The 14,528-nt window shown below is 42.2% G+C and overlaps 1 protein-coding gene across 4 annotated transcripts in view; it reads right to left on the bottom strand.

Moving 5' to 3' along the window:
- Positions 1–3,185: 3,185 nt before the first annotated feature.
- dnai4 (dynein axonemal intermediate chain 4) overlaps positions 3,186–14,528 on the bottom strand; it is a 101,706-nt gene continuing 90,363 nt past the window's right edge. For all 4 annotated transcript variants that reach the window (XM_080195586.1, XM_080195583.1, XM_080195585.1 and 1 more), the window contains one exon: positions 3,186–3,965. In XM_080195586.1, the coding sequence (XP_080051712.1) occupies positions 3,954–3,965 (12 nt within the window). In that variant the 3' untranslated portion in view covers positions 3,186–3,953. The remainder of the gene's footprint in view (positions 3,966–14,528) is intronic.

Raw genomic sequence — 14,528 nt, 5'->3', positions numbered from 1 at the left:
ACTGACAGCCAAGTTCCGCACACAAGGACGGCCTCAACAGGGATCTTGGGCTCATGTCATACTATGTGTAACCCCCACCATTTGGCCTGGGCTTGCAAGATCTCACTAACTGTCCTGGCTTGAGACAATTCACACCTGTTTAACCTATGCTTATCCCTCTCTCCACTCTCGTCTGTAAAGATGTGATTACCTGTAAAGATTCATATTCCAACCATTATCTTGCAATTGGGTCTGTGTCTATATATGTCCTGTTTGTGAACCCAACTCTCCATTCACCTGGTGAAGGAGCAATGACAAAAGCACGTGATATTAAATAAATCTGTTGGACTTGTGTTGTGAGACTGCTTACTGTGCCCACCCCAATCCAATGCTGACATCTCCACATCATAGAAGTATATAGAATGTTGTTAAGGCCACAGCCAATGAATTGGCTGCAGTTCTGGAATTCACATTATAGGAGGGATGTAACAATATTGGAAAGGATGCAGAGAAGATTTATTAGGATGTTGCCAGGCCTGGAGAGTTTTAGTTATGATGAGAGATCGGATAGACTGGGGTGTTTTCCTTGAAGCGGAGGAAACTGAGGGGGGGAACAGGATTGAAAAATACAAAATTATGAAGGGCACAGAAAGACAGGAACATTTCCCCTTGGTGGAGGGATCAACGAGTAAGGGGCAGGAGGTTTAGAGAGGATATGAGGAAAAACGTTCTCACCCAAAGGGGGTCTGGAATTCATTTCCTGGAAGGGTCGTGGAGGCAAAGACCCTCATAATATTAAAGATGTATTTAGATGTGCTTGTGATGTCAAGGCAAACAAGGCTATGGCCTAAGTGCTGGAAAATGGGATTAGAATAGTTGGGTGGTTTGTCTTTGACCAGCACAGCACTGATGTGCCAAAGGGCCTTTTTCTGAAATATATACCTCTGACTCACTCCTCTCTTCACCAGCGCAAAGCTTCAGCAATATATACACAATGTATTAGCCTTGCCAGTGACGCTCACACTCCATTATTGAATTTTCAAAAGTTATCGTCAAGTACGGTTTTCAAGCTCAGGGATCATGTCTGAAAATCCTGTTGTGTCTATTTATTGCTTTTTGTCATAAGTGGAATTGACTGATGTGCCCACTGATCAAAAATCTGGTATTACAAAGAGCAACACAGCACGGGAAACAGGTCCTTCGGCCCAATGAGCCCACGCTGCCATTTCAACCTTGAGTCCCCTCTCCACCCATGACCCTTGTCTATGCTTATGGTACTCCACATTGGAAACCAGATTGAGGGGACACTAACTTAGGGACAATTCGTTACACCAATCAGTCTAAGAGCACATTTTTGGGGTGTGGGAGGAAACCGGAGCACCCGGAGAAAATCCATGCAAGCACGGGGAGAATGCGCAAACTCGCACAGACACTGGCCCAAATCCATGTATCTGCACAGCAAACAGTGATAGTCATTGAGCTGTCGTATTGCCCAGCATCTGGTCCAGTTTGTGTACACTGATGATGTGAAGCACTAGGCTACTCTTGAAACATCCAAGAGCAGTCCTCACATGACCCACCGCGTGTATGCCCCCTGTTGGACAACAAGGTGGATTGAAGCACCTGTGGATTAAAAGAGAAAAACATCACTAACATGCACATCTTATGCAAACATTCAAGGGAATCCCCAGAAGCTTAAAAGTAAAACAAGTGAGCCAGAAAATATGTTGGAAGGTCCATAGGAATCAATTGATTCCCAGGGATGTCCCAAGGCTCCTGATCCTTATTTAAAACAGTGTCCTATATTCCTCCATCTCCATCCCACTCATGTGCCTATCTAAGTATCCCTTAAACAACTCTAGCGTGCATGACTCCACCACCTTGCTTGGCAGACCATTCCATACCCCCACAACCCTCTGTGTGAAAAACCTCCCTCTAACATCCGAATTATACCTCACCCTAAGTCCGTGGCCCCTTGTAATGTGTGTTTCCAATCTAGGAAAAAGCTTACCACTGTTTATCTATACCCTTCATAATCTTATATACCTCTATTACATCTCCCCTCAGTCTCTGTCTTTCAAGGGAAAACAGCCCCAATTTGTCCAATCTTTCCACATAACCCAGTCCTTCCGTACCAGGCAGCATCCTGGTAAACCTCCTCTGCACTCTCTCCAGGGTCTCCACATCTTTCCGGTAGTAAGGCGATCAGAACTGGACACAGTACTCCAAATGCGGCCTAACCAACATTCCATACAACTACAACATTAGACGCCAGCTTTTGTACTCTATACCCCTTCCTATAAAGGCTAGCGTACCATAAGCTTTCTTCACAACCTTCTCTACCTGTACTGCCACCTTCAAAGACTTGTGCACTTGCACCCCCAGGTCCCTCTGCGTTTCTATACTCTTAATAGGTCTATCCTTTATCATATAACTCCGCCCTACATTATTTCTCCAAAAATGCATCACCTCACATTTATCAGGATTAAATTCCATCAGCCATTTATCTGCCCAATATACCAGCCTATCTATATCCTGTTGTATTGCCTGACACTGCTCCTCAGTGTCTGCCAGTCCAGCCATCTCAGTGTCATCTGCAAACTTGCTGATCACACCATGTACTCCCTCTTCCAAGTCATTTATGAATATTACAAACAGAAGAGATCCCAGTACTGAGCCCTGAGGCACTCCACTAGTGACAGACCTCCAGCTAGAAAAAGACCCTTCCACTACTACTCTGTCCCCTATTACCAAGCCAGTTATCAATCCATGTAGATAACTGTCCTTGTATGCCATGAGCCTTAACCTTTTCAACCAACCTACCATGAGGGACTTTGTCAAACGCCTTACTAAAATCCATATAGACAACATCAACGGCTCGTCCTTCGTCGAACGTTTTTGTCACCTCCTCAAAAAATTTTACCAGGTTTGTAAGGCGAGACTTCCCCTTAACAAAGCCATGCTGCGTATCCCTAATCAGATTGCAACGCTCTAAATGCATATACATCCTATCCCTAAGGATCCTCTCCAACAACTTCCCTACCACTGCATTACCTATTGTGTAAGAGGGAGGTACCAATTGATGAAACATTCCTAAGAAAGAATTAGCATCTGTGGGAGAGGGGGGACAGAGAGAGGACAGGATCACAGAAAAGAAAAACGTCACTGAATATTTTTGCTTTAAAAAAGATTTAATTTGACCTCAACAGACCTTCACATTTTCATACATCATCTGATCAATACATACTCTGACATTATTAAAAATGAAGTTCTGTGCTGCACATATGGTTTATTTACAGAAGCCTTGGAAGTGATACTTCTGGTTTATATCAGATAATGAATGCAGACCTGATGAAACAACTTGCACTTCTTCGACAAAAAAATTAGCAAATTTTACTTTAATAACTTATTTTGTGTGAGATCTATTCATTTAACATATTTAAAATGCCAGATTTTAATACTTAATTTAAAATTTTATCTTGAAGTTATCATATAGCTATGCCAACATTTTTAATCTGTGACTGTTTGATGTAAAATCTTCATATTTCAGTAGAGAAATAAATCTACTGCTAGTAGTCTATTTTAGTCTAAACAGATTTCTTTTTGACTTAACCTCTGATAGATTTATAGTACTAAAACTAGTTTGATATGACTGTACTATCTATAAAACGCAATTTTGGTCATTCTGTTTCTCCAGACTAATAATAATAGTGTTATGTTATAATTCTGAACAGATATCCATTTTCTGCAATTTTTTGAAGACTCAGTGGGAAAAAAACATAGGTTGAGTTAATCAAAACCAGGGCAATAGTTGGGATATGAAGTATTCCTGGATTACAAAGTGAAAAATAAAGTCCAGTGACATCCATTTCCTGATCAACTTGATGGTAATGTGCATATTCGTGGATTTTGAAGAAAGTTGAATTGGGGTCAGCTGTAGTTCATTCCACCCTTGAATTGCCTGGTGATTCAGTCTACAGTAACACCTAAGGGTATATAGAAATCATTAGGTAGAATATTTAAAGCAGTAACAATTTAAATGCCAACTGTATACAAGGTCCTGCTGCGGGCATGTGGTCGCAAAAATTTTAACCGATGAGTTGCCTCCACTTAGGCAAGTTATTGGACAGCTCTTGATGTAATGTCTTATAATTTTGCAGGTATGTCCTTTTAAGAATAGATTGGGAAGTTAATTTTTCTGAATTCCATTAAAAATTATAAGCAAACATGTAAGACAGTGAACCACAATGCAGTCTTTAAACAGGTATAACGTATTTTCTACGTTAAAGAAAAAGTTGGAAGGGCAGCCTGATTGCAGACCATGGCAACTTAGTGCAGGAGTCTGTCCAAAAGGAAGATGGAGCAGGAGAAAAATCATAATATGTAGGGAATTCAATAATTAGGGAGGACATAAATAGTATCCTTTGATGGCATCCTCGAAGTGACTTAACAGTAATGGCACTGCACTAGTAAGCCAGAGGCCCAAGCAAATACTATGGGCCCATCGGCTCAAATACTAACATGGCAGAAGGTGGAATTTAAATGCAATTAATAAATCTGGAATATAATATCAATGACGGTGACCATGACAACTGTCATCAATTGATGTAAAAACACTAATGTTCTTTGAGGGAAACTGATGCTGCAATGTAGTAGTAAAATCACTGAATTAATAATGCAAAATCCCAGGCTAATGCTCTTGGGGCACAGCTCCAAATCCCACAATAGCAGCTAGTGGGAATCTGGAATTAAAAATCAGTCCCAGTAGTAGTAATCTTGAAACCATTGTCATAAAAAAACCATTGGCGGTTGACTGTTTAATGGCCTAGCAAGCAAAATGGCCTTGCTACAAACAGGAATGACACCAGACAGACCATCTGGCATTAACCTAGACCTTGCAAAGTCTTCCTTATTAGTATCTAGGAGCTTGTAGGATCCATTCATTCCTTTGAATAGACAAAGATGGCACTGGTATGATGAATTTCTTTTATTGAAGAGAATTTAAAATTAAATCGTCACAAAAGCAATCAGAAAGAGAGAGAGAGAGTGAGAGAGACTGGCCTTTCCTGCTAGCTCTGTACTGATTACACATTGAACTCCAAAACAGACTGGACTAAACTGAACAATAAGTAGTCTCACAACTTTTGGAACGTTGCACCTTCCACACTCACCTGAGAAAGGTGCAGTACTTCGAAAGCTCATGATTCCAAATAAACCTGTTGGACTTTAACCTGGTGTTGTGAGACTTCTTACTGTGCCCACCCCAGTCCAACGAAGGCATTTCCACATCATAAACTGAACAAAGCCGCACACGTAGACCTGAAACTACAATATATGTGATTCGTCATCTTGTTATCAAAATTGTTTGGCACATGCTCTTTCTAACTTGGAGAAACAGGCTTAGCCTTGCAAATGTTGTTTATGAAAAAGTTTGTTTGGCTTATAAAAAAAACTGTTTTGCTGGCATTGTTATTTTTCAAAAATGTAGTGAATTTTCTAGCTAACCCAGCATGCTTCTGAGTTTTAAAATGTAGTCAAGTTAAAATTGAGTTAGTTAATTTTTTAAGCTTTGTATTTAAATGTAATTGCATAGACAGAATTATCTTAAAATGAAGTCTTTGCATAAATAAAGCAAACCATACATAGGCTCAACAGGGCTTGTGCCAAAATTGGGATTGTCAAGCAAAAGCTTGATATAGTCATTTTCACAAAATCATAGCCTTGCAAACAACGTAGCAGACACAACAATCACAGTCCCTGGGTATGTCCTCTGCCACCAAAGATGGTGGCACAGTGGTATACAGTTGGGAGGGACAGGGGGTTGCCCTGGGTGTTCTCAATATCGACTGGACCACGTGCAATCTCATGGGCATCAGGTCAAACATGGGGAAGGAAACCAGCTGATTTCCAGGGTGGCACAGAAGCACAGTGGTTAGTACTGCTGCCTCACAATGCCAGGGACCTGGGTTCAATTCCGGTCTCAGATGACTGTCTGTATGGAGTTTGCACACTCTCCCCATCTCTGCATGGGTTTCCTCCAGGTGCTCCAGTTTCCTCCCACAGTCCAAAGGTTTGTGGGTTAGATTGATTGGTCATAGTAAATTGCCCCTTAGTGTCAGGGGGGCAGGTAAATAAAGGGGTTATGGGGATAGATCCTGGGTGCAACTGTGCAGATTCAATGAGCCAAATGGCCTCCTTCTGCATTGCAAGGATTCTTTGATTCACCTACTGCCTGCACCCCCCCCCACCCCCCCAAAGCTGAAGAATCAATACTCCTCCATTTGAACACCACTTGGAGGATGCACAGAGACTAGCTTGGACATAGAGTGTACTCTGGGTGGGGGACTTCAATATCCATCACCAGTGGTACAGTACTTCAATATCCATCACCAGTGTTACAGTAGACCCACTACTGTCTGAGTTGGCTGAACCTTAAAGAACATAGCTGCTAGACTGGGTCTGTGACATGTTGTATGGGAACCAACAAGAGGGAAAAACATGCTTGACCTCATCCTCACTAATCTATCCATGATGGGTATTGAAAGGAGTGACCTAGTACTGCACGGTACTTGTGGAGATGAACTCCCACCTTCAGATTGAGGATGGGTAGATTTTGAATAGAACAACTCAAAATTGGGTATCCATAAGGCTCTGTAGGTCATCATCAGCAGCAGAACTGTATTCAACCATAATCCATAAACTCATGGCTAGCATATCTCCAACTCTATCATTATCATCAAGCTGGGAATCAATGCAAGTTTAATGAAGCGTTTAGGAGGGCATTTTAGAAAAAGCACCAGGCATATCTAAAAATAAGGTGTCATCTTGGGCAACCTACAACACAGGAATATTTGCATGCCAAACAGCAGAAGCAGCATTCAACAGAAAGAGCCAACTGATCCCACAGCCAACAGATAAGCTCTGTAGTGTGTGGCAATTTTCAGTGTTTGCGGACAATTTAAATGGAGGCAGAGGCTTCACAAATATCCTATCCTCAATAATGGGAGAGCCCAGCACATGCAAAAGACAAGGCTGAAGCATTTGCAACAATTTTCAGCCAGAAGTGCTGTGTGGATGATTCATCGCGCCTCCTCCTGATGTCCACATCACAGATGCCACTCTTCAGCTAATGGTGATTCACTCCACATTATATTAATGAAGGCAATGGATTCTGCAAAGGCTATTCCAGCAATAGAAGATGAAAATGAAGATTTATATGTCAGGACTAACTGCTCCCTTAGTCAAGCTGTTCCAGAGCATCTACAACAATGGCATCTATCTGGCAATGTGGAAAACTGCCTATATCCTGTATATCCTGTCTATTAAAAGCAGGATAAATCCAACCTGACCAATTATTGCCCTATCTTATTCTCAATCATCAGCAAAGTGATGAAAAGGGTCATCAATTGTTTATCAAGCAGCACTTATTCAGAAACAACCTCCTTATTGACTTTCAGTTGAGTTTCCACCAGGTCCACTCATCTCCTGACCTCATTGCAATCTTAATCCAAACATGAGATGAGGCACAAGTGACTTTTCTTGACATCAAGAATAACATCTGACCAAGTGTGGCACCAGGAGCCCTAGTAAAATTAGGGCTAGTGGGAACTGGAGGAAAATTCTCCACTGGTTGGAGTCATACCTAATACAAATGAAGACAGTTGTAGTTTTTTTTGCAGGTTAATCATCTCAGTCCCTGTACATCATTGCAGGAATTCCTCAGATAGTGTTCAAGGCCCAAATATCTTCAGTAGCTGCATCAATATCCTTCTCTTCATCATAAGGTCTGGGCTGAAATTCTCTGACCATTCATGCCCTGCCGCCACTGCAAGCGAAGACGGAGAATTTAGTGCTCAGCCAAATCTTCAAGATTGAAGAATACCTGTGGTGTGAATGGCCAGAGAATTCTGGCCCAGAAGTGGAGATGTTCGCTGTTGATCACACAGTGTTCTGTACCTTCATTTTTGCGAACAATGACTGGGACATGCTGCTTGATGCAATCCTCCAGTCTTTCATTTGCACAGTTTACATACCTAGCATAACAATGGCCCCGAATACATTACTCATTTGATAGGCAGAATCCTTCTTAGCTTGATGGCAGCATTCTGTAAGTGACAAATACCATTCATGTAGGTACTGCATAGTAACAGTGTGCAACAGCTAGCTTTTCCCATTGCTCCAGTGTTTGATATACCTTGCCCTACCAGGGTAATTCTGAAGAAGACTGGGCACTTTTCAACACCAGAAGTAACAGACTTAGATTCATTCATGAGTTTGCACACTATACAGTGCAAAATGATTTGATCAGGGAGCCACCCTGCAGGATGCTTTTGATGCATCCCTATTTCAGCATCAAACTTGCATGATGAGAAGTAGCTTGGGCTCTATTTACAAGGTTGCCGATAATGCCAATTTTATAATGTATGCAACTTTTAAAAATCCCAATGCGTAGAGACCAGTGAAAGTAGGCTTGTGGTAGACCATAAGACATAGGAGCAGAAATAGACCATTTGAACCATCGAGTCTGTTCTGCTATTCAATGATTGTGGTAGACATCTCTGTGGCAGATTTCTCAACTAACATTTCAAGAAAAGGGAGTTAATTCAACTGCTTCATTTGAAATGTGAATTTGAGCATAGGATGGAACCCCATTAAGATATGTAATGAAATTATTACATCCAGTTGCAGATTTAAATATAGCAAACATAGTTCTTGGAATGCTGCCGGGATAGTTTCCTTGAACAGTGTGTGTTGGAGCCGACGAGGGAGCGAGCTATCTTGGATCTGGTGCTATGTAATGAGGCGGGTAGAATTAGGGACCTTGCGGTGAAGGATCCTCTTGGAGAGAGTGATCATTGTATGGTGGAGTTTCTGGTGCAGATGGAGGAGGAGAAAGTGGGTTCCCGGACACGCGTCCTTTGTTTGAATAGAGGGGAGTATGGTAGGATGAGAGAAGAATTGGCGAATGTGGACTGGGGGAGTGCGTTGGAAGGTAGGTCTGCTGAGGAGCAGTGGAGGATCTTTAAGGAGATCTTTCTTGGTGCTCAGCAGAAATTTATTCCGATGGTTAAAAAGGACAGTAGGAAGAGAGGTAATAAGCCGTGGATAACGAAGGAGGTGAAGGAAAGTGTTAAATTAAAAGCGGAGGAATTTAGAGTAGCTAAGAGTAGTGGGCGAGAAGAGGATTGGGAAAGGTTTAAATGTCAACAAAGATTGACAAAGAAGTTGATAAAGGAGGGTAGGAGAAGCTATGAGGCTGGGCTAGCACTTAATATAAAAAAGGATAGCAAGAGTTTTTATAAATATATAAAAAGGAAGAGGCTGGCTAGGGTGAACGTTGGTCCTTTAGAGGATGAGAAAGGGGAGCTAGTGGTAGGGGATGGGGATATGGCTAAGGTCTTGAATAACTTTTTTGTTTCTGTCTTCACGGAGGAGGACGTGAATAATTTGCCGGGTGTTAGCGATGGAAAGGTGGTAGGAATGGAGGGTCTTAATGACATTACTGTTACTAGAGAGGTGGTGCTCGACAGACTGGAGGGGCTGATTGTGGACAAGTCCCCAGGACCGGATGGAATGCATCCGAGGGTTCTGAAAGAAATGGCGGAGGTGATAGTGGATGCCTTGGTGGTTATTTTCCAGACGTCGCTGGATTCCGGGGAAGTGCCGGAAGATTGGAAAACGGCTAATGTTACGCCGTTGTTTAAGAAGGGTGCCAGGCAAAAGGCGGGGAATTATAGGCCGGTTAGTTTAACGTCTGTGGTAGGTAAAATGTTAGAATCCGTCATTAAGGAGGAAATTGCGAGGCATCTTGAAGGGAATTGCTTGATAGGGCGGACGCAACACGGTTTCATTAAAGGGAAGTCGTGTCTGACAAATTTACTGGAGTTCTATGAGGATGTGTCTAGGGCAGTGGATAGAGGAGAGCCGGTGGATGTGGTCTTTCTGGATTTTCAGAAGGCGTTTGACAAGGTACCTCACAAGAGGTTATTGCAGAAGGTCAGGGGACATGGAGTTGGGGGTAGGGTGTTAGCGTGGATAGAGGATTGGTTGTCAAATAGGAGGCAGAGAGTGGGGGTCAATGGGTGCTATTCGGATTGGCGGTTGGTGACTAGTGGGGTGCCCCAGGGGTCGGTGCTGGGGCCTCAGCTATTTACCATTTATATAGATGATCTGGAGGAGGGAACCGAGTGCAGGGTGTCGAAATTTGCTGATGACACCAAGATTGGGGGAAAGGCAAATTGTGCGGAGGGTGTGGAGAGTCTGCAGAAGGATCTAGATAGGCTGGGCGAATGGGCCAGGAAATGGCAAATGGAATTTAATGTTGGCAAGTGTGAGGTGGTCCACTTTGGTAGGAAGAATGGTAGGAAGGAATATTACTTACGTGGCGAAAAACTGCAGCAGGCGACGGTGCAGAGGGACCTCGGGGTCCTTGTGCATGAGTCGCAAAAACCCAGCTTGCAGGTGCAGCAGGTGGTCAGGAAGGCGAATGGGATGCTGGCCTTCATAGCGAGGGGGATTGAATATAAAAGTAGGGAGGTCTTGCTGCAGCTGTATAGGGCATTGGTGAGGCCGCAGCTGGAGTACTGTGTGCAGTTTTGGGCGCCGCACCTGCGCAAGGATATTTTGGCCCTGGAGGGAGTGCAGAGGAGGTTTACTAGGCTGATACCGAAGTTGAGGGGATTGAGCTATGAGGAGAGGCTGAATAAACTAGGCTTGTACTCGTTAGAGTTTAGAAGAATGAGGGGAGATCTCATTGAGACGTATAAGATGATGAATGGGATGGATAGGATAGAGGTGGAGAGACTCTTCCCGCTCAAAAAAGACAGTAGGACTAGGGGGCACAGCCTCAAGATAAAGGGGAGGCGGTTTAGAACGGAGTTGAGGAGGAACTTCTTCACTCAAAGGGTGGTGAATCTCTGGAATTCTCTGCCCGTTGAAGTGGTGGAGGCTGCCTCGCTAAATATTTTTAAGAAGCGGGTTGATGGGTTCTTGATAAGAGAGGGGATTAAGGGTTATGGGGAGAGGGCGGGCAAGTGGAACTGAGCCACAACAGATCAGCCATGATCTTATTGAATGGCGGGGCAGGCTCGAAGGGCTAGATGGCCTACTCCTGCTCCTATTTCTTATGTTCTTATGTTCTTATGTTCTTATGTTCTTATCATCAACATATTGGAAATATCCAAGGCGTAGGAGGTTAGTGTTGTGTATTCATGCTGTTCCAGTTGAAGCAAGGGCACGTTAAGAGACGAATCATGTGACATCCTGATGTCATAATTGGCTGTTCATGCAGGCAAACAAGCAGCCTGTCCTAACAGCCTGTAGAGTAGACACCTTTCCAATAAAGTGCTTGTTTGTGCCTTTGTGATCTGCAAGCCTATTCTTTAAAGATACCACAAAGTAAACTGGTGACAAGATGGTTGATTCCCACTCCAAATAATCAAAAAATAAAATTGTAGAAATCTGATGGAACAAAAGAAAAGTTGTTGGTACATGTTGCAAACGTCCAGAAAGAATTAGGTGCCATTCCATCTGAGACACGTTTCTCATGGAACCCAAAAAAGATGTTTGGGAGAGCTGGGCCCACAGGGGAACACATAGCAACACTACCAATTTGGATATACACGGCGTTGTTAAAATTGAACTCTGCTGCATGAATTGCCAAGTTCATAAGTTCAATGAATAGGGTTCCACACAGTGGTTGTATATATCCAGCACAGCTACATACCTTTTTTGGTAGTTTAAGCCAAAAACGTTTAATTAAGCTTTGCCTAGATTTACATCTCCACTATTAAGCGTTTATGAACTTTGGTTAATATCTATTCAGCTTGCTACTGCAAGTTATAAAGTTTTCCATTAGATTGGGAAATAGTTAATGTAACTCCTTTATTCAAAAAAGGAGAGAAACCAAAAACAGGAAACTACAGGCCAGTTAGCCTAACATCTGTCATAAGGAAAATATTAGAAACTATTATGAAAGTGTATGGGGGTAATATATTGATATGGATAAAGGTGGGTTTGATAACAGGAAGCAGAGGGAAGGAATAAATGGATAATTTTCTATTTGACAAGACGTAACAAATGGAGTGATACGAGGGTCAGTGTTGGGGCCTAATGGTGCAACCAAATGTATGGTAGTTAGATTCTTGATTGGGGGGGTGGGGGGTGGTTGCAGGTGAGTGGGGGGTGCAACATTGTTGGAAAAGGCAGGAAGCAGGAATTTGGAGTTGAGGTTACAATCAGTTCAGCCATGGTCTTACTAAATGGTGAAGCAAATTTAAGATGCTGAGTGACCTATTCCTAATTTATGTTTGTGCATATGCTCGTATGTTTCCAGAGTTAGAGCTAAATTAATTTAAAAGCATTCCATGAACCCTAAAATTCTGCATGATTATGGAGACGGATAGAGCTTACAAAACTTCTCTGGTTTTAATTGATCTAACTTTTCCACACAGACGAAGAGGCTCCTTCCAAAAGGGTCCAAAAGGCTGTTGAGCATCAGAAAAGCTCTGGGAGCCTTTTGGTGCTGAGACTTACACAGTATGGACCTTGTTTGGTTTGCAGCTTACAGAGGAGCCTTGAAAGATGTTTGGCACTGATTTCAATCTGTATGTTCTTCTATACATTACTGATGCTATGTGTCAATAATTCTGCTAAATTCCCTCTATCAATTGATCAAGAGGATTTCCATGAATGAATGTGTGTTTGTTTGGGATAGATGAAACAATTCATACAAAGATAGAGTTGCAATAGTATATTCAGTACAGTTTCTTCCCAAGACTGCTGACTTTAATCTCATCTGAAGCAAATAATGATAACATTAAAACCAAATACAATGAACAAAGAAAATTGCAGCACAGGAACAGGCCCTTAAGTCCTCCAAGCCTGCACCAACCATGCTGCCTGTCTGAACTAAAACCCCCTACCCTTCCGGGGACTATATCCCTCCATTCCCATCCTAAACATGTATTTGTCCAGGTACCCCTTAAAAGTCACTATCGTGTCTTCGTACTTTGCCTCCCCTGGCAGCAAGTTCCAGGTATCCACCGCCCTCTATGTAAAAACCTTGCCTTGTACATCTCCTTTAAATCTTGCCCCTCGCACTTTAAACCTGTGCCCTCTAGTAATTGACTCTTCCGTCCTGGGAAAAAGCTTCTGACTATCCACTCTGTTCTTGCCCCCTGTAATTTTGTGGATGTCTATTAGGTCATCCCTCAACCACCATCATTCCAGTGAGAATAAACCAAGTTTCTCCAACCTCGCCTTATAGCTAATGCTCTCCATACCGAGCAACATCCTGGTAAATCTTTCTATACTCTCTCCACAGCCTCCACATCCTTCTGGTAGTGCAGCAACCAGAATTGAACACTATATTCCAAGTGCAGCCCAACTATAAAGTTCTATAAAGCTGCAGTATGACTTGCCAATGCCCAGGTTGATGAAGGCAAGCATGCCGCATGCTTCTTGATTACTTCTCCACCTGTGTTGCCACTTTCAGTGACCTGTGTATCTGTACACCCAGATCCCTCTGCCCATCAATGCTCTTAAGGGTTCTGCCATTTACTGTATATTTCCCATCTTTATTAGACCTTCCGAAATGCATTATCTCACATTTGTCCGGATTAAACTCTGTCATCACTCTGCCCAAGTCTCCAACTGAACTATATCCTGCTGTATCCTCTGATGGTCCTCATCACTATCCGCAATTCCACCAACTTTTGTGTTGCCGACAAACTTACTAATCAAACCAGTTACATTTTCCTCCAAATCATTTATCTTTATTACAAACAGCAATGGTCCCAATACTGATCCATGAGGAATGTCACTAGTCACAGCTTTCCACTCAGAAATGCACACTGCTATTCTCTGTCTTCTATGACCGAGCCAATTCTACCCATCTTACCAGTTCACCTCTGATCCCGCGCGACTTCAGCTTCTGCACCAATCTGCCATGAGGGACCTTGTCAAAGGCCTTAGTGAAGTCCATGTAGACAACACCCATTGCCGTACCCTCATCGATCATCTTCGTCACTTCCTCGAAAGATTCAATCTTTTAAGTTAGTGAGACACGATCTCCCTTTCACAAAGCCATATTGCCTCTCACTAATATCTCCACTTATTTCAAAGTGGGAGTAAACATTATCTTGAAGAATCCTCTCCAATAATTTACTCAGATAAGTTGCTTCTGTCACTTATTTATTTCTAAATATCAAGGAGTATATGCAGCAATAACTAATATCAAATATTATTAATTCATATATATGTCAAATTCATATTCATACAACCTTACCAAATTGATCAAAATATCTGGTACCAACGTACAAATTAGAAGTTCTTTCTCAAGCAATTTATATGATGTGAAAAGAACAGATTACAAGTATCATAGAGTAATACCAAGCTGAAGAACTGCTGCAAGATATTCTTAGGGAATATAATTAGTTATTATGTTACATAAATACTTCTAACATTACAACAGTAATATAGGAAATAATGTTCAAAACAATGAATTTAACTTTTGTAAGATTGTTTTTAGTTTTATCTTAATTTTTAAA

Source organism: Carcharhinus amblyrhynchos, chromosome 9, assembly GCF_965287045.1.
Source record: "Carcharhinus amblyrhynchos chromosome 9, sCarAmb.v2.hapA, whole genome shotgun sequence".
In the NCBI taxonomy this organism is placed as follows: Eukaryota; Metazoa; Chordata; class Chondrichthyes; order Carcharhiniformes; family Carcharhinidae; genus Carcharhinus; species Carcharhinus amblyrhynchos.
The sequence above is the reverse complement of the archived record's forward strand: the minus strand, read 5'-3'. Positions and strand labels throughout refer to the sequence as shown.